Genomic DNA, 23,361 nt, shown 5'->3' with positions numbered 1-23,361 from the left:
AATTATGTATTCCAAAAATAAAATTGAGGATTAACCTAGGTCACAGCTATCTTCCAATGGTGTGAATACAATCTCTGTGGCATTCAGCATTACTTAACACCATATTTTCCTGAATTGAGAAAAGGAAGTCAGAAAGTAGCAGTAATACTGCTGTGGCTACTTTACCGACGGGGGAGCAGAGTTTGCTTCTCCTACAATTGCCCTTCGCGTATCAAAAATGCCTCGACTTGGGGGACGGGAAGGGGTCGGCTATCTTAGGACTGCATGGCTCAGAGAAGAGAGTTCCTGCCAGGCCAGCGAGTCCTGTTCTAAATTCATACCCTTATTTAGACCTCGTCACCACCCCAGACTGGAAATACCCCAACGGCTCACTGGTTAAAGGAAGTGACTGCCGGCAGCTCCTGACCCGGAATCGGATCCTGGTCCCGCCCCCTCCGCCAGGCTTCGTTCTGCAACAGGCGTGGGTCACGCTCTCGCCAGCTCTCTTTCTGCCGCCATCTTGGTTCCGCGTTCCCCGCACAGTAAGTGCTGTCTTCGTCACGACTTTTTATCCGTAGCCATCCGTCTTTCTTGCGGGCTGAGCCGCCCCGAGGACTGGGAACTAAGGAGAATTGGAGGTTTTATGGGGCCACCGGGTTCCTGCTTAGCCCTGGGCAGTGTGGCCTTGGGGCCTCCGGACAAAATGGGGTCTGCTGTTGGTGTCCTGGCAAAAGCAGGGCAGAAAGGCCGTAGGCCGCGAGTCCAGGGCTGGGGAGATAGGAGCTGTTGCGGCGTCGGGGATGGAAGTGGGTTGCGTCTGGTGTTGGGAACCGCTTCACGAGAACCTAGAGGAGGTTAAGGGGTCACAGCCTTGGAACAGCCCCTCCGCACTCGCGCGCGCGCTCACACACACACACTCTTCTTATTGTGACAAGCGAGTGTTGGGACCTAGGACACCCTGTTTCTCCTCCTGGGTCCCGAAAGTCGGCAAACGGCAGTCCTTGAGGTCCTAGCCCAGGAAGCGGGGCGGGGGGGCGGGGCGGCGAGGGGAGACGACTGTTCAAGGTAGCGTCTGAAGTCTCCCATCCCGTGCTCAGGAGCCAGACCGCGAGCCTCTCCCTCGGGTGGAGAACGCAGTGGTAATTGCTTCTGTGTGGGATTTGGAGTGTGGAATAAAACGAATCCCTGGGCACTGGGAAATCCGCTCTCTGCAGAGTGTAGAGGAGCGGTAAAAGGTGGTGGTTCTGCTGATCAAAAATGGGAGGGTTACGTCGTGGTTTTCACCTATTCCAGCTGCTTTGGGGAGGGTTGTCCCACGCTTATGGTTTTCTAACAGCCCTCCGCAGTTTGAAGCTTGACTGTGGGTTGGGCAGCAGAACGGATCCGAGTCATTTCAGGCCTCCTTTTTATTCCCTTCAGAAATGCCCGGTGAAGCCACAGAAACCGTCCCTGCTACAGAGCAGGAGTTGCCACAGCCCCAGGCTGAGACAGGTAGGTTCCCCTAGACCCCTTGCCCTTGATTAAGATAGTAAGATCGACCCTAAAACTATTTGGTGGGTTAAGTGACAAATAGAATATACTTGTGTATTTCAGTGTTGACTCTCATTAAAGAAGATAGGGCTGTAGCTTTACCAGGGAGTAGAGTCCACAATAGTAGCTTTCCTGAAAGGACTTGCTTAGAGAGTGGAATAAAAACCGTATATTTAAGATTCGGGAACATTAAAAGCTCCATGGCTTGCTTTGTAGGTTATGAGAGCTGCCTCAAAGGTAGCTCTGTTGTGGAAGCCTCCCCTCACATAGGAAAACTGAGCAGGAAAGGGACTCTGATTCTTACCTGTTGGAACTAGGTGACACACTGGCAGGTCCAGGAGACCTGAGCTTTTGTGAAGTTCCAGCCAGCAGGTTGCAAGGTTTTAGATGGCAGTGCTTGGCATTGTGCCATCATCACATGCCTGGATAAGATGTTTGCTGATGGTAAATGTGTCCTACTGGGCCCCAGGCCCTCCTAGATTGGTTAACTTGTTTTATGGATTGGTGCTGAGACGTTTCTAGCGTGCTGGAACAGTGCCTGCATCAACAGCTTATCTGGAACCCAGAATTGAAATAGAGCCTTCCTTTGACTGCTCTTCGGCTTTGGAATTAATGAATGTAGAACATAGTGTAAGGCAGGTTTTGAATTCTGATTAAAATACATTTCTATAAAACTTGAGAAGAGGTAGGGAAAAAAATTTTTTATGGTAGTCTTCTTGCTGATTAGTTGTGCAGAGCTAAATGAAGGGAATTTTCAGGCTGTGACCTCCATCCTCACCTTTTTTATTCCCCCTTTATGGTAAATTCATTATTTTCTTTTAAACTCCACCTGTGACTTAACGGCAATTTTTGTCTCCTTCTGGAATTAAAATAGAGTTGTTTATAGTTGAAAGCATTAAGGTTCTCCCTCCCCACCTGTCTGATTTTAGCAGCTGAAGGGATTAATACAGCTGCTAGCAAAGAAAAAGGAGGGGGCCTCTGAGCTGGGAAGTAAACTATATGAAATCCTTGAACTGCAAGGGACTTAAGGAAGGTAAAAATAAAGGAATGGTCTCTAAAAGATTCTGCAGTTTCAGTGCTAACAAAACTTTAGAGAATCTCAACTTGATTTTACAAATGTGGAGACTGAAATTCAGATGAATTTAGAATAATCTGGATCAAGCTTCAAAATTAATGCTATTTGCTTCTGAAGCAATCCTTAGTGCTGTTAAACTTATTCCGGAATATTTTGAGATTGCACAGTAGGTTAGATGATAATATTAAGTAAGCACCCGTGATGAACACTTGGAGTATTTTTAATACATAACTATAATTAAATAATTATTAGAATGAATGAGGAAACTGACTCGGGATTCGTTATGGTGTCTAAAGCAAGTAATTTGGGCCTTAATCCCATCTTGAGGTCCAGTGAGATGAAAACATTCTAAGTTTCAAATTCTGATTAATATGTTTGAGAACATTTGCACTGTAATCATAAGATTTTCACCTACCAGCTCTTGAGGAAAAACTGCTTGAGCCACCTGTCTTTTCTGTAGTTGGGGTACTTTTGGTTGAGTGAATTTGGATGCTATAAGCTTTTTTTTTTTTTTTTTTAAATAATACTCCCTTCTAGGTGTTGAGCATTTGTTGGTCTAATCCTGTGTTACCTCCTGATTAGTAAGCATGGTATTTTTTCATCATTTCGAAAACCTTTTGCTTAGGTTTACTCTAGTGCAGATAGTGCCTATTTTGGCAGAATGGCATACTCATCCGGATTAAGGGGTGGGGATCCAATGTATTTTCTCCACTCCAGTTCCCTACTTTCAAAATAGAACCACAGTCTGGTTTATCAAGTTGAGTTACAGTTTCATAATACAGTTCCTACCCTTGTGACTAAGCTGTCTCTCGTGGTCTAATTCATATTAGATTGATGTTTGGAGACTTAAAATTACTTAGAGACTGTAGAGTCCACCCATTTGTGGTTGGTTTTTTGTTTGACTTGGGTAAGGAAAATGAAGTATAGGGAGGCTAAGTGAAGTAGTATTTAATACACAGTATTAAGGGTCAGATTTTTCCTGACTTAGTGGAAGCCTGAGCATTAAAAGGCCTGTTTTTTATCATTCAGCTCTGATTCCCCATCATTATTGCCACTGACTGTCTTCCTTGTTCCAGTTTTCAGTATTTGTTTCAGTTAGTTCATGCTCCTTGGGTAGACAGGGTAGAACTGTTCTAGTGGTGATTCTGTGGCCTGTGAGAAAGACTTAGGGTTTGTTTGAGGGGGGAAGGGAAGAGCACAACTGGGAAAGGGTAGAAAGCATGCTGTTCCCAACTTACTCCTGGGCCTGTGCTCCCCATTTAGAGACTAATAGGCTGCTCTTAGACTGTTTTTCACCCTAAAATATTTCACTTACTTTAGTAGAACTTGGGAAATGTGGGAGATGAGGAGAGGGATGTATTCTTACTTGACCACTGAAGTATGTTTGGGGAAGATTGCTGTTGCTTGTCACCTTTGTCTAATCCTGTATGGTGACTTTCATTCTCAGATTTAAAATTCCAATGTTTTCTGTGAGGCATGTTGTACCAAGTTGGGCTGTATAACTCACCTTTGTTTTTTTCCTTCCCTTTCCTCCTTTATCCTCTTTTTGTTTTTTTTGTTTTGTTTTGTTTTGTTTGCTTTTCTCCTCCAGCTTTGCTTCCTGTGTCTTCAGCCTTGAGTGTCACTGCTGCTTTAGGGCAGCCTAAACCTACCCCTACCCCTACTCCTCCTTGTTCCCTGGCCTCCCAGCAATGCCCTCTGGCAACCCCTAACCAGCCTTCCTCATTCCTTTCTCCCTCTACTATTGCCTCAACCCCTTTTGAAGCTCCTTTTCCTGAGTCATCCACTGGGACAGCCCTGCCTTTGGGAGCTGCCCCTCCCCCCGCTGGCACCCCAGCTTTCCTACCAAACCTAATAGGGCCTCCCATCTCCCCAGCTGCCTTAGCTCTGGCCTCTCCCATAATAACTCCAACTCTGAAAGGTGTTCATTCCTCTTCAGCTCCCTTGGCTCTGGTGGCCTTGGCTCCCCACTCAGTTCAGAAGAGCTCTGGCTATCCACCTAACCCTCCTAGTTCACCTCCTTCGGTTGCTGTGATTGAGTCAGGGTCAGTGACGTCTCTATCAGCTCCAGTTGCTTCCTCAGAACCAAAGCCCTCTCCTCTTCAAGCTCCCTCTCAAGTAGTCCCTAATCCAAAAGGTACCCCCAGCCCTCCAGGTATAGTCAGTGCTGTTTCTTCCCATCTTGTAACTCCTTTGGTTTCTCTTCAGTCTGGACTAGCCTCATGTCCTCAGACGCCACCTGCCACTCCCTTAGCCATTCCTTCCCCTCAGGTCAAAGGCATCCCTATTTCCTCAGCTCTGACTTCTCCACAAAACCCTGCAAGCCTCAGCCTAAAGGGACCCCTTAGTCCACCTGCTGCTTTATCTCTTTCAACTCAGTCTATTCCTGTGGCCCCTCATGCCCCCCCAGTTTTCCTCACTTCTCTTGGTTCTCCTGTTCAACCTTCAGGTTCTAATATTCTGTCAGATCCCATAGAGGATACTGTTTCTGTAGATCATTCTTCCACGGGTACCTCTTACCCTTCTCAGAGATCTCTAATTCCTCCCCTTCTTTCCAAAAATGAGGTGGTTCTTACTGCTGAGGCTGCTTTTCCAGGGGGAGCTCCAACTTCCCCTCTGGCTCTGTCTGCTGACAAAGGCCTCTCTACTATCACTGACATAGCCTCTTCCAATGTAGCTACCTCTTCTCTGATATCTCCTACAGCCTCTCTGATTCTCAAAGACTCTCCTAGTGCTGCTCATCAACCTTTGGTGGCCCAGATTCTTGGTTCTTCTCCAGGGAGGCCAGGCTTGAAAGAAGCTCCTGTTTCTTCTGTTGGAACCACCCCACTTGGGATGGCTAACTCCTCTACAGTTTCTGCAGCATCTATTACCTTTGAGGCAGCTACTTGTGTCTCTCTTCCAGTTTCATCAGGTCCCATGAGCAGTAAGGACTCAGTTTCCCAAACTGCCTTGGTTATGGCGCCTGTGGCTCCCAAAGAGCTTCCTACTCCTCAAGTAACCACCACTCTGGGGATACCTGTCTCTCAACCTCTGCCAGCCCCCGAGAACCCCAAAAGTCTCCCTGTTTCACCAGCCCTGGCAGCCCCTAAAAATCTCCCTTCTCTCCAAAGTACATCATCTTCTCTGGAGATAGCTCTTTCTCCTGAAGCCACCTTAGCAAAGAAAAGCTTCCTAGAGCCTCTCCCTCTAGTTAAGCCAGCCAGTACTACTACCTCTTCTCTGGGGGTCAACTCCCCAACCTCTATAATCAAGACAGATTCTTATGCAAGCCCAGATCCAACTAGTCTGCTTCTCAAAAGTTCTCTCACTACCCCAATTGTAACTACATTTCCTTTGGAAAGCACTGCCATTGATGGGATGGCTCCTACAACTGCCAAAGGTACCTCCACTCCTATACCTGTAGCCAGTCCTTTTCTAGAAGGAGCTGTCTCTTTAGATTCTAAAAGCCACCCTGCCATGAAGAGTACTTCCACTCTTACTACTTTACCTTTGGTCCCTCCAACCTCTGAAAGTTGCCCTCTGGCTCCAGCTGTGACTTTATCTCCCCAGAATGTTTCTGCTTCTCCAGCTGCTGTGGCACAGGTCCCTGAAATTCCCAAGTCTGAGTCTTTTCCCCCTCTTCCTCCAGCTGGTACTCCTCAAGGTGCAAAGAAAGTTCATGGTATTTCTCAAACTTCAGCATTGGCACCTGTGGCTTCCTCTCCTGAAGGGTACCCAACTGAGGATTCTGGTGCTTCTGTTACTGCATCTTCCAAAGGAACTTACCTAACTGACTCCCCATCTCCTTTAGGGACTAGTGTGTCTCCTCAAACCAAAAGAACTCCAACCAAGAAGGGTTCAGCTACTACTACCTTAAGTCTTGCTCCTTCTGTTTCTAAAAGTGTACCAGCTATCCCTGATACTCCTGCTGGAAATCTGTCATTCACTGTTTCTCCAGTTGAACCTTCCTCTCTTCCAGAGGCCAATCTTTCTTTTCATGTCCGTAAAGGATCACTAGCCAAGAAGCATTCCCCTACTCCCCCATCCCCCAAAGAGGCTCCCATTCCCCTACCTATGTCTTCTCCTTCCCCCAAAGCGGGGCCAGCAACCCCATCCCCTAAAGAAACCCTAACTCCTCCAGCTGTGACTCCTTCCTCCCCCAAAGGAGCCCCAGCAACTCTGTCTCCCAGAGAGTCCCCAGCTACCCCATCTCCCAAAGAGGCCCCCAGTCCCTCAGTTGTGGCTCCTCCTTCCCCCAAAGGGGGACCAGCAACCTCATTACCTAAAGAGACCCCCACTCCTCCAGCTGTGACTCCTTCCTCCCCCAAAGGAGCCCCAACTACCCCACCTCCCAAAGGAGCCCTTACTTCCCCCAAAGGGGGCCCAGCAACCCCATCTCCCAGAGAGCCCCTCACTCCATCAGCTGCGGCTCCTCCCTCTCCCAAAGGGGGCCCAGCAACCACATCTCTCAAAAGAGCCCCAGCTACCCCACCTCCAAAGGGGGGCTCCACTCCCCCAGCTGTGGCTCCTCCCTCCCCCAAAGGAGGCCCAGCAACTCCATCTCCCAAAGAGGCTCCTGTTCCCTCAGCTCTGACTCCTTCCTCCCTCAAAGGGACTCCAGCCCCCATAAGAGCTCCAGCTATCCCACCTCCCAGAGAGGATTCCACTCCCCCAGCTGTGGCTCCTCCCTCCCCCAAAGGAGGCCCAGCAACTCCGTCTCACAAAAGAGCCTCAGCTGCCCCACCTCCCAAAAGAGATTCCACTCCCCCAGTTATGGTTCCTCACACCCCCAAAGAGGCCCCAGCAACTCCACTCAAAGGAGCCTCCACTCCCTCAGCTGTGGCTCCTCCCTCTCCAAAAAAGGCCCCAGCAACTCCATCACTCAAAGGAATCCCCACTCCCTCAGCTGTGGCTCCTCCCTCCCCCAAAGGGGGCCCAGCAACTCCATCTCCCAAAAGAGCCCCAGCTACTTCACCTCTCAAAGGAGACCCTACTCCCCCATCTGTGGCTCCTCCCTCCCCCAAAAAAGCCTCAGCAACTCTGGTCCCCAAAGAGTCTCCAGCAACCCCAGACCCCAAAGAAGTCCCCACTTCCCCAGCCATGGCTCCTTCCTCCCCCAAAGGGGGCCCAGCAACTCCATCTCCCAGAAGAGCCCCAGCTGCCCCACCTCTCAGAGGAGACCCTACTCCGCCATCTGTGACTCCTCCCTCCCCAAAAAGAGCCTCAGCAACTCCAGCTCTCAAAGAGGTCCCTACTCCCTCAGCTGTAACTCCTTCCTCCCCCCAAAAGTCTCTAGCCCCAAAAGGGGGGCCAGCAACCTCATCCTCCAAAGGGGCTCCCACTCCCCCAGCTGTGATTCCTCCCTCCCCCAAAGAGCCCTGTGCTTCCCCAGTTTCAGTCACATGTCCCTTGGGGTCCACTGCACCTCAGGCATCTAAAGGGCCCCCAATAAAGAAAGGCCCCACAGCTCTCAAAGCAGTGCTTGATGCTCCAGCTCTAGAAAGTGCACCAGTCGTCACAGCTCCCACTCAGAAGAAGAGTTCTGTTTCACCTCCTGTGTGCCCAGATCCCTCAGCTCAGAATGGTACTAAAGGATCCCTTCCTGCAGTGGCTCCAGCTCCTCTACTGACAGTCTGCACTCAGAAAGGTTCTTCTCCAAAGGCTCCAAAAGCCCTCCCTACTTCTCTCTTAAAGGGCAAAGACTCTTTCCATTCCCCAAAGGGCCCCTTGACTCCTCCTGAGTCTGAGACGTCTACCCCTTCAGCAGCAGCTGCCCCAGAGAAGGTCCTTCCTAAAGCTGGATCTGCATCTGTCTCTCCAGCACCTACCCCATCAGTCTCTCTGCCTCTTGCTCCCTCCCCAGTTCCCCCTCTGCTCCCTAAACAGCAATCTCTGCCGTCCTCACCTGGGCTGGTGCTGGAATCACCCCGTAAGCCCTCAGCCCCTGCTGATGAGGATGAGCTGCCGCCTCTGATTCCCCCGGAGCCAATCTCGGGGGGAGTGCCTTTCCAGCCGGTCCTCGTCAACATGCCCACCCCCAAACCTGCTGGGATCCCTGCCCCAACCCCCTCTGCCAAGCAGCCTGTTCTGAAGAATAATAAGGGTATTTGCCTTGGTTTGCCGTGTGCATGGTGTGTTGCCCACAACCCTCTGGGGGCTACCCACCGATACTAACCGTAGGATGCGCCGCTTTCTCCAGTATATCTGCTTGTGTTTGGACGTAGAACGATAAGTTTAAATGCTAAAGCTCTAGGAATATGAAACAGAATCTTGGTTTTCACCTCAGATGGTCTGTTGTGTACCATCCTGTGTAATGTGGTTCAGACTAACTCTGGATCTGTCATCTTTTTTACCTAACTGATCTGACATTGAAAACCAAGACCTTCTAGACCTTTAATTTGCTCTAAACTCTACTATATCACTAACTTTGTCCCTGGGCCTGGGATTTGCTAAAATATTGGGAAATCTAGAACTACTTGAATTTCTTTTCACATCTTAGACTTAGTAATAACCAGTGCCCAGGGACTCCCTTTTCTTAAAAGACCTATTTTTCCTAGCCTGGGAATGGTGCAGGTGTATGCTTTTTCCCTTAGTAGTCTATTGATGCTTGGCCTTTGAATTGAGGGAAACTTAAATATGTGAATTATTTTTGGAAGAAATGGAAGAGGTCACAAGAGAGTATCTAGTAGAGGTGGCTACAGAACTGTAGATCAGCATTTTTGAGAATCTTCAAGCTGTGTTGATTAGATCAAACTGCTAGGGTGAGTGGTTTGAAAATAAGGCTAAATGTGTGTACACAACTGCTTTTGGCCTCCCCCAACCCAGTTTAAAGGATGAGGGGAAATCGTCCCCCACCCCACCCCCAGTCTGCCTCCACAATGTGATCTTACTTTTTTTTCACTTAAGTATATCTGGAGGCACCTTGTTTACCAGAACCTTTCTAAGACGATTGGGCTCTTGGGTAGAATTTGGCGTTACATAAGTCATTGGTGTTTACCTGTGCCATAAGTGAAGACCTTGAGGGAAAGGAAGCAGTTACATAAACTGCTCGGCTGTCTCTAGTAATTATCTCTCGTTTCTGGGGCTGGGTCTTTAATAGATGTGTACACACTAGTTTGTGACTGAGTTGGGGGCTGTCGTATCAGTACGAGCTGGCTTCATACAAGTCAGTTGGTTTACACTTAATTTTGCGAGGTCTAGCATAAGCCAGTGACCTCTAGTCTGGGGAGGCCATGGTGAGGTGCCTCTTCCTTGTAATCTTTACTATAAAATAGTAAAAGTTACTTGTCTTCTTAGGGTCTGGAACAGAATCTGATAGTGATGAATCAGTACCAGAGCTTGAGGAACAGGATTCTACACAGGCAACCACACAACAAGCCCAGGTAGGTATTCTCTTTTTTTTTTTTTTTTTTTAAATAAATTTACTTATTTATTTTTGGCTGAATTGGGTCTTCATTGTTGCATGTGGGCTTTCTCTAGTTGCAGCGGGCGAGGTTTACTCTTTGTTGAGGTGCGTGGGCTCCTCAGTGCGGTGGCTTCTGTTGTGGAGCGCGGGCTCTAGGCACATGGGCTTCAGTAGTTGTGGCACATGGGCTCAGTAGTTGTGGCTCATAGGCTCTAGAGCACAGGCTCAGTAGTTGTGGCGCACGGGCTTAGTTGCTCCGCGGCATGTGGGATTGTGCAGGACCAGGGCTCAAACCTGTGTCCCCTGCATTGGCAGGCGGATTCTTAACCACTGCACCAGGTGGGTATTCTCTTAACTTACTAGTGTAAGTACTAGTAAGTTAAGGAGGTCAAGGAAGCATTGGAGGATCAGTGTTGATCAGAGAAGCTGACTTATGTATTTGGAGCTGTGAACCTTCATAAAGGGAAAACCACATAGGGATTGTGGTATCCAGGTCTTACATTCCAGTTTACTCATAGCTGTTTGATCTTCTTAGCTGGCAGCGGCAGCTGAAATCGATGAAGAACCAGTCAGTAAAGCAAAACAGAGCCGGAGTGAAAAGAAGGCACGGAAGGTAAGAGTTTAAGTTATAAAGAAGGATTAAAGGTGCTGATGAAGCACCTTTCGAGAGGGGAAACTGTGGTGGAACTCTTGGTAGTGGTATAAACACGTTTAGTTAAACTAACAGAAGTTAACTATGGCAGAAAGCCCAGGAGGCCTGGAAATCAATTCCGTATTTTTCCTTTTCTTAGCCCACAGAAAGTCTTTGCTTAGAATGTAGTTTTATTATGTTCCTTACTTCCTGAAGCTGCTTCTAAAGAAGTTGAAAACCTGATGCTCTTTTTTATTCTTTAGGCTATGTCCAAACTGGGTCTTCGACAGGTTACAGGGGTTACTAGAGTCACTATCCGGAAATCTAAGAATATCCTTTTTGTCATCACAAAACCAGATGTATACAAGAGCCCAGCTTCAGATACCTACATAGTTTTTGGGGAAGCCAAGGTAAGGAAAGTTCTTGGGAGTTGCTCTAGACCGGGGTTTCTCAACCTCAGCGCTATTGACATTTTGGGTCAAATAATTCTTTGTTGTGGAAGGGCTGTCTGTTTAGCAACATCACTTGCAGTGTGATGGGGAACAAAATCACCAACCCCCCCAGTGGAGAACCACTGCTTTAGACCTAAGTTATTTCTTTGCAGTAATATATAATCCAAGTGAGGCCACGTGATTTAAAGATACGTAGTAAGTTAATGTGAAGTGGGTTTAAGAGCGGGAGTTTGGAAAAGATATAAATGATTTCTTTGGTTTGCTGCTGATCAATCTACTCACATGAATCTCTCTATTTTCTGCCTTATAGATCGAGGATTTATCTCAGCAAGCACAGTTAGCAGCTGCTGAGAAATTCAAAGTTCAGGGTGAAGCTGTCTCAAACATTCAAGAAAACACACAGACTCCAACTGTACAAGAGGAGAGTGAAGAGGAAGAGGTATATAAGGAAATCTTTTGTGCTTTTAATCCTCACAAGATAATATTATGTTTGTATTGATGGGTGGATTCTATATTATTTTAGGCTCTTGAACTCCATTGAGTTAAGTAGCTTTTGAGTTATATTAAGAGCTAGATTCAGGAGATGCCTGACAGAACTACTGAAGTTGTTCTTGCCTTCAGTTTATTAAGTGTTTTTTCTCTCTCTTTTAGGTTGATGAAACAGGTGTGGAAGTTAAGGACATAGAATTGGTCATGTCACAAGCAAATGTGTCGAGAGCAAAGGCAGTCCGAGCCCTGAAGAACAACAGTAATGATATTGTAAATGCTATTATGGTAAGTGTCCAAGCCTTTATTCCTTGACTCCCTCTGACCTAACCAATCGTGGGTGACTTTATTTTCTGTGCTTAATATCAGCCAATTAGGAAGCCTCTTTCCAAAGCCTTTTCTGAGTTGCCTCAGGTTTTAGTGACCTGAATTCTCTCAATTTGCCTGTAACCACCTCTGATGATCTCTTTTCTCTTACAGGAATTAACAATGTAACCATCTTGAAAAGAGGACCTTTTTTTGGTGTTTCAAAAGAGTAACTGCAGCTGGGTTTGAAATTTGTACTGTTTCTATCATTAATAAAGTTATGGCTTCTTGTTGGATGAACTCAGTTGGTGCTTGATCTCTTCCCCCCCAAAAAACATGAAAGCTCTAGAAATGAAAAGGTTTAGTACTTCAGGTTCCCCTCTTAAAACCTCAGCCTTTTCACCTCTTGTGAAATGATAACTGTTCAGGCTATCTATTAGGAACTTCTTGTTCTCAGAGACAAGTGAAAGTTTCTCATTTCTTTCCCAGATGTTAACTAGTAGCAAATCCTGATTATTCTTATTCATTTTTTTAAATAAATTTATTTACTTTTTATTATTTATTTTTGGCTGCGTTGGGTCTTCGTTGCGGTGCGCAGGCTTCTCATTGCAGTGGCTTCTCGTTGCAGAGCATGGAGGCACGCGGGCTTAGTTGCTTCGCGGCATGTGGGATCTTCCCAGACCAGGGCTCAAACCTGTGTCCCCTGCGTTGGCAGGCGGATTCTTAACCACTGCGCCACCAGGGAAGTCCCTGATTCTTCTTTATTTAATAATTATCCCCTTCTCTGACCTGCGATCTTTCTGAATACATATTGGGCCCCGTCTGGCTTCTGTGGCAAACATTTCATGTTGGTTACATCTTGTCATGTAAGAGCTTGGGACAGAGTTGGAGAGAATGCATAGTGGGTGGGGGTGAAATGACAGTACTTTGTAGCAAATGAAAAGGTACCTCACGAAGGAGAGATTTTGACTATTGATATACAGTACAAGCACTCTGCTCTTAGACATACACTGTACAGGTATATATTAATCTACAAAGTAAATTATGATTAGGGTAGCCATAGTTATGCTAGGATAATAAATGAAAACCAGAACTGTACCAGGCAAACTGGTACATATAATTAGCCAGTTTGTGATAAATATAGATAGCTCTATAGAAGTCCTAAGAAGAATGAAAGTTCTGCGTTTAGGTTGTTAGGAAATGGTTTGGGGGAAAGTGGAGGGCTTAAAATTTGGAAATAGGAAGCCTACAAGTAAATGTAGAGTCAAGAATCCTAAAATGAATAAGTGGTAAGACACTTAGAATGAATATTAGGATAAGAATAAATTAGACTAACATTGCTGAAGGCTTTTGGAACTAAAGTTTAGATCTTTTTTTATTATTTTCTCAATCTCTGAGAAAGTAGGCATTATTTTACCAGTTGTGATTAAAAGCTGAGGACCAAAGAGGTTAAATGACTTCCACAAAGACCAGAGCGCTTTCGCTGTGGTAGGCTACTCTGGAGAAGCACAGATGGGTGTCTGGGGGAGGATGATGATCTGCTTCCATTTCACTGGAGTAGAACAAATTAGATCATTAAATGAACAAAGTCTCATGAGGCTAAAGTCTGCCAAGTCTGAGTCAGCCTAGTAATTCTCATTTCAGGAAGAAATTAGGGATATTAACTCATTTCCTCACCCTTCCCTCTACAGAGTTAACAAACTGCCAATTCTTGGTTACATTTTTAGAGAAGTATCTTGTTGAAGGCTATTACTGCCACTGGTAACTGTAATGCTCTTTATTTCCACCTCAAAGACCTTGCTGTTGCTACCCCTTCTACCATGTATTACTGGCAAACCTCAGAGATGTGGGTTCGGTTGCAGACCACCACAATAAACAAATATCACAGTACAGTGAGTCATGAATTTTTTTTGGTTTTCCAGTGCATATAGAAGTTATGTATACACTACATTGTAGTCTATTAGTGTGTGATACCATTATGTCTAAAAAACAGTGTACAGCAAGTCCCCTACATATGAATGAGTTCTGAGAGCACATTCGTAAGTCCAGTTTGTTCGTAAGTCCAATAATTAGCCTAGGTACCCAACTAACAATCGGCTATGTAGTATAGTACTGTACTGTAACAGGTTTATAATATTTTTCACACAATACATAAAAAGCAAACATTTTTAATCTTACAGTACATTACCTTGGACAACAGCTGGCATACAGAGGCTGGCATCGAGTGATCGGGCAAGAAGAGTTACTGGAGGACGGAGAGGAGGTGGGAGATGGTAGAGCTGAAGGACCGTCAGCAGTAGGAGACAGAGGGCAAGCTGCAATTTCACTCGCCTGACATTGATGGCACAGGTTCTGGTTCCTTGCTGGTTTCAATTCCATCTATCCCCTTGAGAAAACAGTCCAGTGATGTCTGGGTAATAGCTCTTTTCTTCTAGTCATAGATGACACGGTAGCACTGGATTGCTTTCTGAACGGCTGCTGCAGCCTTCATGTACCGTTCTATGTTCAGGTCCTGTGCCTCAAAAACTAAAAGTGCTGCCTCAAGTAAAGAAAATCCCCTTACCATTTGCTGTGTTGTGAATCTCTTCGGTTCTTCAGTTACTTCTTCCTCTTGTCTCTTCGTCCTTTCTCTGGGCCTCCAATTCCATTGTTACCACTTGGTGCTTGTTAGCAGTACCAGCTACATCACCACTGCTTTAACCTTGCTTCTGGACATCCTGGGCTTGGTAAAGATACTGTACTACTGTACTGTATATAGTACTGTACAGTAAAGTACACAGAAGCACAACCACTTTTGGATGAACGCACGTGACAATGTACACCAGACACAGGAACTAACTTACGTGACTGGACAAACGAACGCATGTTTGCATCTTTGAAAGTTCTCAACTTGAAGGTTCGTATGTAGGCGACTTACTGTACAGGCAAGTGGTTAAGACTCCACGCTTCCACTGCAGGGGGCGCATGTTCGATCCCTGGTCTAGGAACTAAGATCCCACATGCCGTGCAGCATGGACAAAAAAATAATTAAAATAGTGTACATACCTTACTTAAAGAATATTGCTAAAAAATTCTATCGTCTGAGCCTTCGAGTCATAATTCTTCATTTTACTGGTGGAGGGTCTTGTTGAAGGCTACTGACTGATCAGGTGGGGATTTCTGAAGGTTGGGGTAACTATTTTTTTGGCCACACCACATGACTTGCAGGATCTTAGTTCCCTGACCAGGGATAGAACCCCGGTCCTCAGCAGTGAGAGTGTGGAGTCCTAACCACTGGACCACCAGGGAACTCCCTGGGGTAACTTTCTTAAATAAGACAACAATGAAGTTTGCCACATCGATTGACTTTTCCCTTCACGAACGATTTCTCTGCAATGCTGTTTTGATAGCATTTTCACCCACAGCACTTATGTCAAAATTGGAGTCAATCTTCTCAAACCCTGCCGCTGCTATATCAACTAAGTTTATGTAGTATTCTAAATTCTTTGTTGTCATTTCAAAATCTTCACAGTGTCTTCAGCAAGAGTAGATTCCATCTCAAGAAACTACTTTGCTCATCCATAAGAAGCAACTCATCCATTCACGTTCTATCATGAGATTGTAGCAATTCAGGTACATCTTCAGGCTCCACTTCTTATTCTAGTTCTCTTGCTGTTTCCACATCGGCAGTTACTTCCTCCACTGAAATCTTGAACCCCTTAAAGTCATTCATGAGTGTTGGAATGAACTTCCAAACTCTTGTTTAATATTGATGTTTTGACCTCTTCTCATGAGTCACTAATATTCTTCATGGCATCTGGAATGGTGAATCTTTTCCAGAAGGTTTTCAATTTACTTTGCCCAGATTCCCAGAGGAATCACTATGGCAGCTATAAGCCTTACAAAATGTATTTCTTAAGTCATAAGAGTTGAAATTACCCCTTGATTCCTGGACTGCAGAATGGATGTGTTAGGTGTGAAAACAACATTAACTTCACTACATCTGTCAGAGCTCTTGGGTGACCAGGTGCATTGTCAATGAGCACAATGAGTATTTTGAAAGGAATCTTTTTTCTGGCAGTAAGTCAACAGTGGGTTTAAAATATTCAGTAAACCATGTTGTAAACAGATGTGCTGTCATCCAGTCTCTGTTGTCCCAGTTACAGAGCACAGGCAGAGTAGACTTAGCATAATTTTTAAGAGCCCTAGGATTTCTGGAATGGATGATAAATGAGCATTGGCTTCAACTTAAAAGTCACCAGCTGCATTATCCCCTAACAAGAGAGTCAGCCTGTCCTTTGAAACTTTGAAGCCGGGCATTGATTTCTCTCTACCTGTGAAAGTCCTGCATGGTATCTTCTTCCAATATAAAGCTGTTTTGTCTACACTGAAAATCTGTTTAGTATAGCCACCTTCATTAATTACCTGAGCTAGATCTTCTGGATAACTTTCTGCAGCTTCTACATCAGCACATGCTTCTTCACCTTGCCCTTTTGTGTCATGGAGATGGCTTACTTCCTTAAACCTCATGAACCAACCTCCACCAACGTCACATTTTTCTTCTGCAGCTTCCTCACCTCTGCACCTTCATCAAATCTAAGAGAGTTGGGGCCTTGCTCTGGATTAGGCTTTGGTTTAAGGGAATGTTGTGGCTGGTTTGATCTTCTGTCCAAACCACTAAAAATTCTCCATATCAGCAATAAGACAGTTTTGCTTTCTTTTGTGTGTTACTGGAGCAACACTAATTTACTTTAAGAACTTTTTCATTGCATTCACAACTTGGCCAACTGTTTGGTGTAATTTAGGCCTAGCTTTCAACCTATCTCTGCTTTTGACATGGCTTCCTCACTAAGTTTAGTCATTTCTAGCTCTTGATTTAAAAAGAGAGATGTGGGCTTCCCTGGTGGTGCAGTGGTTAAGATATCCGCCTGCCAGTGCAGGGGACACGGGTTCGAGCCCTGGTCCGGGAAGATCCCACATGCCGCGGAGCAACTAAGCCCGTGCGCCACAACTACTGAGCCTGCACTCTAGAGTCCATGAGCCACAACTACTGAAGCCCACGCGCCTGGAGCCCGTTCTCCACAACAAGAGAAGCCACCGCAATGAGAAGCCCACGCACCGCAACGAAGAGAAGCCCCTGCTTACTGCAACTAGAGAAAAGCCCGCGCGCAGCAACAATGACCCAACACAGCCAATAAATAAATTAATTTTTTAAAAACTGATGTTTTATAATTCCTGTACGTGAGTTCCTACTCTTAATACATAGTTATAATATACCCAAAAAAGTTCGTGTTCTGCAAGTTTTAAAACTTTAAATAAAATTATATTGTGCATTACATATCTTCATGCAAATTGCCTTTCATTTCAACTTACTTTCCAAGATTTATCTATGATGATAGATGTAGTTCTATTCATTCTCTTCCTGGTCCATTGTAGTCTGCCTTTTTTTTTTAATATTCCCTATTTTTCTTTTTTTTTAAAAAGGGTTTTATTTATTTATTTATTTGGCTGCGTTGGGTCTTCGTTGCTGCACATGGGCTTTTTCTAGTTGCAGTGAGCAGGGGCTACTCTTCGTTGCGGTGTGCAGGCTTCTCATTGCAGTGGCTTCTGTTGCTGTGGAGCACAGGCTCTAGGCACATGGGCTTCAGTAGTTGTGGCATATGGTCTCAGTTGTTGTGGCTCGCAGGCTCTAGATCACAGGCTCAGTAGTTGTGGTGCATGGGCTTAGTTGCTCCGCAGCATGTGGGATCTTCCCCAACCAGGGCTCGAACCCATTTCCCCTGCATTGGCAGGTGGATTTTTAACCACTGTGCCACCCGAGAAGTCCCTGTAGTCTGCTGTTTAACTCTACCTCTCCAGCAAATGTTTCTTGTCCAGTTCACCTAGTTGCTAATACCCGTGGATACTCTTCATGCATGGCTGCATTTGTCTTTCTTCAAATTAGTTTTCTGACTTAGCAAGTTCATCTTCAGTTTCAAGATACCCAAAATTAGTTCTGTTATCTATCCTGTCAAAAATTTCCCATATGTATTTCCTGCTAACACAGCTAATGAACGACACAGCTATCCATTCATTCACATTAAAAAAATAAAAAATGGAATTCCCTGGGTCCAGTGCTTAGGACTGCACCCTCACTGCCGAGAGCCCGGGTTCAATCCCTGGCTGGGGAACTAACATCCTGCAAGCTACGTGGTACAGCCAAAAATAAATAAATAGGGATTTCCCTGGTGGTCCAGTGGTTAAGAGTCCACACTCCCAATGCTGGGGGCCCGGGTTCGATCCCTGGTCAGGATCGAACTAAGGCCACAACTAAGACCCAGCACAGCCAAATAAATAAATATTTTTAGAAATTATAAATAAATAAATATAAATAATTGTTTTTTACTTTTTCTTTAAAAAAAGGAACTTGGTCTTTGCAACAAATTGTGTTGGGAAAACTAAATATCCACATGCAAAAGAATGAAGTTAGACCCTTATCTTACACCATATACAGTAAGTCCCCTACGTACAAACTTTCAAAGAGGCAAATGTGCGTTCCATCAGCGTCAGGTGTGAGTGAAATTGTAGCTTGCCCTCCGTCTCCTATTGCTGACAATCCTTCAGCTCTACCATTTCCCACCTCCTCTCCCTCCTCCAGTCAGTAACCCTTTATTCCTGTTCACTTGATGCCAGCCCCTGTATGCCAGCTGTTGTCCAAGGTAATGTACTGTAAGATTAAAAATGTTTTCTTTAGTTTTTGTGTTTGTTTTTTATGTATTATGTGTGTGAAAAGTATTATAAATCTATTACAGTACAGTACTATATAGCAGATTGTGTTAGTTGGGTACCTAGACTAACTTTGTTGGACTTATGAACGCACTTTCAGAACAGAACTAATTCATATGTAGGGGACTTACTGTACAAAAATTAACTACAGGGAATTCCCTGGCAGTCCAGTGGTTAAGACTCGGTGCTTTCACTGCTGTGGGCCTAGGTTCGATCCCTGGTCGGGGAATTAAGTTCCCACAAGCCTCGCAGTGCAGCCAAAAAATAAATAAATAAAAAATAAAAAACTACAAATGGATCAAAGACCTAAATGTAAGACCTAAAATCATAAAACTCTCATAAGAAAACATAGGGGTGGGCTTCCCTGGTGGCGCAGTGGTTGAGAGTCCGCCTGCCGATGTAGAGGACACGGGTTCATGCCCCGGTCTGGGAAGATCCCACATGCCGCGGAGCGGCTGGGCCCGTGAGCCATGGCTGCTGAGCCTGCGCGTCCAGAGCCTGTGCTCCACAACGGGAGAGGCCACAACAGTGAGAGGCCTGCATACCGCAAAAAATAATAATAATAATAAGAGGGCAGACGAAATGAATGACGTTGCCTTCCCTTATTAAAACAAACATACATAAACCTTCAGCTAGTTTTCCTGGGGGAGTTCTATAATAGTAACTCACAAAAGCATTGTAGAAGTGTACCTCTATTGTTTTACTCCCTGTCTCGTCTCATGTTTCTCCTCTTTTCTGAACTAAAATCTTTTTCCCTCTTTTTAGTTTTCTCCTTCCCCATGTGTGGTAGACTGTCTGCAAGGATGGCTACCAATAGTTCCTCTCATTTCTATATATACATGCTGCTCTTCTCTTCAAGAGGTGTCATCTATTTCCCCACACCTTGAATCTGGACTGGCCTTGCTACTTGCTTTAACCATAAGAATGTGTTGGAAATAAAGCTGTGACAATTTGAGGCTTAGGACGCAAGAGACTTGGCAACTTCCACTTTTCACTCTTGGAGCCTTGGAGTGCAGCTATCCTGCTTGAGAGTTTATGTGAAGAGAAAAGCTCTGGCCAACAGCAGGCACCAACTAACCGATGTATTAGGCCATCTTGGATCACCCAGACTCAGCCAAGCCTCCAGAAGACTGTCACATGACTGACCCCAGCTGATATGACATGGAGCAGAAAAACCAGCTGTGCCCATCCAACCCACAAAATAGTAAGAAATAAGTTTTTGCTTTAAGCTACTAGATTTTGTGGTGGTTGTTATGCAGAAATGGCTGACTGAATTGTGATGGGCCAGATACATTTAGATAGAATGGGCACATCCTTGGGAGTTGTCCTCAGATAAAGAGATGACTATTCTTGAGATGTCTACAAAAGAGCTTGAGGGAATTCCCTGGCGGTCCAGTGGTTAGGACTCTGTGCTTTCACTGCCCAGGTTCAATCCCTGGTTGGGGAACTAAGATCCCACAAGTTGCGCAGCACGGAAAAAGAAAAAAAAAAAGCTTGAGGCAATAAAGTAAAATATGTGGCTGATTTGAGTTTGTCTTATCCAATTATAGATTTTCCACCAAAAACTAGCATAAAGAAAACCAGATACAAAGATCTTTTTTTCTGACCACATATAAGAAAACATGAATGAATCTCATTTTGTCCAATACTCCATCTGTTGGACCTGAGCCAAATAAGAGAACAGGTTCTCAGACTTAAACATCTTACTCCTTGAATTTGGCTTTAAGGTGCAAGGAGGGGGCTTCCCTCTCCTAGAGTAAGAAACCTACACTTACTGGATGGAGAATATATCAAAATATCAAGCTTCTTAGGAGTTGCACTTGAAATTGAAGTCAATTTCCAATTGTCCATGTAATGGAAGTTAAAGCCAGTAAAATATAATTTAAAACTTACCTGAGGAAAAATATTTTTATTTTTGTTTTGTTTTTCTTTTTTGGAATATACTGAGTTTCACTTTTCTCATTATATTTTACCCATGACATGTTATTAAAATGACATCTCAGGAATTTCCTGGCAGTCCGGTGGTTAAGACCCTGCACTCCCACTGCCGAGGGCCCAGGTTCAATCCTTGGTGAGGGAACTAAAATCCCACAATCTGCGAGAAGCAGCCAAAAAATATATGACATCTCATTCCACCCCCAAGCCCAACAGGGAAAGGAAGCCCTAAAGTATTAGAAAAAAGCATTTTATTTTATTTTATTTTATTTATTTTTGGCCGCACTGCATAGTGAAAGCGCTGAGTCCTAACCACAGGACCACCAGGGAGTTCCCTAGAAGAAACCATTTTAAAGTTAAACTTTGTTTCAACAATAAATTTTAAGCATTTAGTAGACAGCTCCAACATTACCAGTTATCTCATAATTTGGAATGTGGCAAAATCAAGGCACAAAATATCTCTCTTCCTCTTCCCTGCCCCCAGTTATGCAGAGAGAAGGGATGTAAGGAATTGAGAGTTGTTTCTCATGAAGTAGAGGACAGGAGGCTGAAGGAAAAACCTAAAGGTGATCTTCAAATACAAAGGAGAGTCATCAGTTTTGCTTCCAAATACAGAATGTGAAGGGGAGAAATGGCAATTGAAGTAGGTAGGGTTCTTTTTGAGGAATGGATTATCAATTCTCTGAGGGAGTTAAAGTAAGCATAGGAAAATAGATGAGATTACTTTCTTGATTTCTTTATGTATAAGCATTTTTCCATATATATATATTTTTGGTGGGGGTTCTTTTTATTTTTCAGTGCTTTTTTTTAAAAAAAATTTTTATGTTGTGTATATTATTTATTTATTTGGCTGCGTTGGGTCTTCATTGCTGTGTGTGGGCTTTCTCTAGTTGTGGTGAGCTGGGGCTACTCTTTGTTGTGGTGTGCCAGCTTCTCATTGTGGTGGCTTCTCTTGCTGCAGAGCACAGGTTCTAGGCACATGGGCTTCAGTAGTTGTGGCGCACAGGCTCAGTAGTTGTGGCTCACGGGCTCTAGAGCGCAGGCTCAGTAGTTGTGGCACACAGGCTTAGTTGCTCCGCAGCATGTGGGATCTTCCCAGACCAGGGATCGAACCCATGTCCCCTGCGTTGGCAGGCGGATTCTTAACCACTGTGCCACCAGGGAAGTCCAAGGCGGGGGTTCTTAATATGAAAACTTTCACACATAGAGAAAAAGTAGAAAGATTAGTATAGTGAATAGCTATATTCCCTTCCAAATTCAACAATTAATATTTGTTTTGTTTTGTTTTTTAACAATTAATATTTTGCCATATTTATTTATTTGCTGAACAATTTTAAAGAAAATTATGAAACAGGAGGGAAGAGAGCAGGGCACAACCTTTAAAAGAATGACATAGCCAGAGGACATGACAAAAACTGGTTAGAACCTATCAGGCCCAAGATGGCGGAAGATTCAACTTGCAGTGGACCTTGAGCCTCATTATATGCTCATTGTAATACTTTAGAATATGCTACATGACACACCCACCAGGTGACATGACAGTTCTGAGGATGACCAAAAAAGCCCAAAAAGTGGGTGGTGACCCAATTCCTGGAAATCCCTGCAAAAAAATATAATCAAGGACTTCCTTGGTGGCACAGTGGTTAAGAATCTGCCTACCAATGTAGAGGACATGGGTTCAAGCCCTAGTCCGGGAAGATCTCACATGCCGCGGAGCAACTAAGCCTGTGAGCTACAACTACTGAAGCCTGCGCACCTAGAGCCCGTGCTCCGCAACAAGAGAAGCCACCGCAATGAGAAGCCCGTGCACCACAATGTCGAGTAGCCCCCGCTCGCCGCAACTAGGGAAAGCCCGCGCACAGCCACGAAAACCCAACGCAGCCAAAAATTAATTAATTTAAGAAAAAAATATATATATATAATCAAATGTTGAAGTTGTAAAGTAGTTCTCTCAGCCTCCACCTTAGGGAAGGGCCATGGGAACCACCCAGGAATTACAGTATAGTCTGTATTAAAGCTACCACAGAAATGCAGGAAATTATTGTGAGGAGGTAACTTACAATGGAAAGTAAAACAATACTGCCCATCCTCCTGTGCCCTGCCCCTCCAATATTCTCTTGCTTAGGCAAGCAGGGGAGAATAATTTCACCTTTAAGAAACTCAGAAGGGAAAAGGCTGCTAGAATAGGAGGGAACATTGAAGCTTTGGATCTCCAAGTTTCTTGGAAGCTTCTGTGCTCAATGGAGAACTCTGGGTGGGGCCCAGAGAAGAGGAATAGGGACCTGACTACTTAGGACTATGTCTAGGATTTAAGAAGCTGAGGTAAGGGTAGATGAAGTTTTCTATATAGTCAACCCAGATCATTAGGGTAAGAAAGGAAATCAAGATTCATTCTTTCAAGAATATTGTGCATTTAAGGACTTCCCTGGCGGTCCAGTGGTTAGGACTCTGAGATTCCACTGCAGGGTGCACAGGTGATCCTTGGTCAGCGAACTAAGATCCCATATGCAGCGCAGCACAGCCAAAAAAAAGAATATTGTGCATTTAACTTGTAGGTCCCTGCTGTTGCATCTTTTCAGGAATCTTTGGATACAAGGGGCATAGGTGAAAGAACCCCCAAAATGTCAATAGTGTGCTGCTGGGATGGAGATATAAAGATCAGTTTGTAGCCTTGCCTCAAGGAATTTGTGTGTTTTTTGGAGGGAGGTAGGTGCCAAAGACAAGTACCTGAATAACTGGCAGCACAAGTTTTTAATTTATAAATATACATATATATGTGCATATAAAGTCAATCCTTATTATTCACAGATTACATGTTTGTGAATTCATGGTCATC

The 23,361-nt window shown here is 44.7% G+C and overlaps 2 protein-coding genes across 3 annotated transcripts; both read left to right on the top strand.

The window, feature by feature from the left end:
* The first annotated feature begins 442 nt into the window (after nucleotides 1–442).
* LOC309969110 (nascent polypeptide-associated complex subunit alpha) lies at nucleotides 443–12,142 on the top strand. Of its 2 annotated transcripts, XM_082850685.1 has the most exons (8): nucleotides 443–521; nucleotides 1,399–1,470; nucleotides 9,863–9,948; nucleotides 10,507–10,584; nucleotides 10,866–11,012; nucleotides 11,365–11,493; nucleotides 11,706–11,828; nucleotides 12,021–12,142. In XM_082850685.1, the coding sequence occupies exons 2-8, from the start codon at nucleotides 1,401–1,403 to the stop codon at nucleotides 12,033–12,035; spliced, it is 648 nt and encodes a 215-aa protein (XP_082706811.1). In that variant the 5' UTR covers nucleotides 443–521; nucleotides 1,399–1,400; the 3' UTR covers nucleotides 12,036–12,142. The 2 variants fall into 2 exon arrangements, with proteins under 2 accessions (XP_082706811.1, XP_082706810.1); XM_082850684.1 differs by lacking the exon at nucleotides 12,021–12,142 and having other exon boundaries at nucleotides 11,706–11,870.
* LOC309968272 (nascent polypeptide-associated complex subunit alpha, muscle-specific form-like) lies at nucleotides 2,528–8,740 on the top strand (the record flags this gene model as incomplete). The annotated part of the gene is made up of 2 exons (XM_082849496.1): nucleotides 2,528–5,581; nucleotides 8,453–8,740. The coding sequence occupies exons 1-2, from the start codon at nucleotides 4,061–4,063 to the stop codon at nucleotides 8,738–8,740; spliced, it is 1,809 nt and encodes a 602-aa protein (XP_082705622.1). The 5' UTR covers nucleotides 2,528–4,060.
* Nucleotides 12,143–23,361: the final 11,219 nt, after the last annotated feature.

The sequence above is a fragment of the Leucopleurus acutus genome (genome assembly GCF_964270905.1).
Source record: "Leucopleurus acutus genome assembly, chromosome: 11".
Lineage (NCBI taxonomy): Eukaryota > Metazoa > Chordata > Mammalia > Artiodactyla > Delphinidae > Leucopleurus > Leucopleurus acutus.
The sequence above is the reverse complement of the archived record's forward strand: the minus strand, read 5'-3'. Positions and strand labels throughout refer to the sequence as shown.

What these genes read in the sequence shown, in the direction of transcription:
- LOC309969110 (XM_082850684.1), top strand. Translation starts at nt 1,401, where the DNA reads ATGCCCGGTGAAGCCACAGAAACCGTCCCTGCTACAGAGCAGGAGTTG. An exon ending in ACAGCCCCAGGCTGAGACAG is followed by an intron (nt 1,471 to 9,862) that starts GTAGGTTCCCCT and finishes TTGTCTTCTTAG; the next exon opens with GGTCTGGAACAGAATCTGAT. An exon ending in GTGAAAAGAAGGCACGGAAG is followed by an intron (nt 10,585 to 10,865) that starts GTAAGAGTTTAA and finishes TTTATTCTTTAG; the next exon opens with GCTATGTCCAAACTGGGTCT.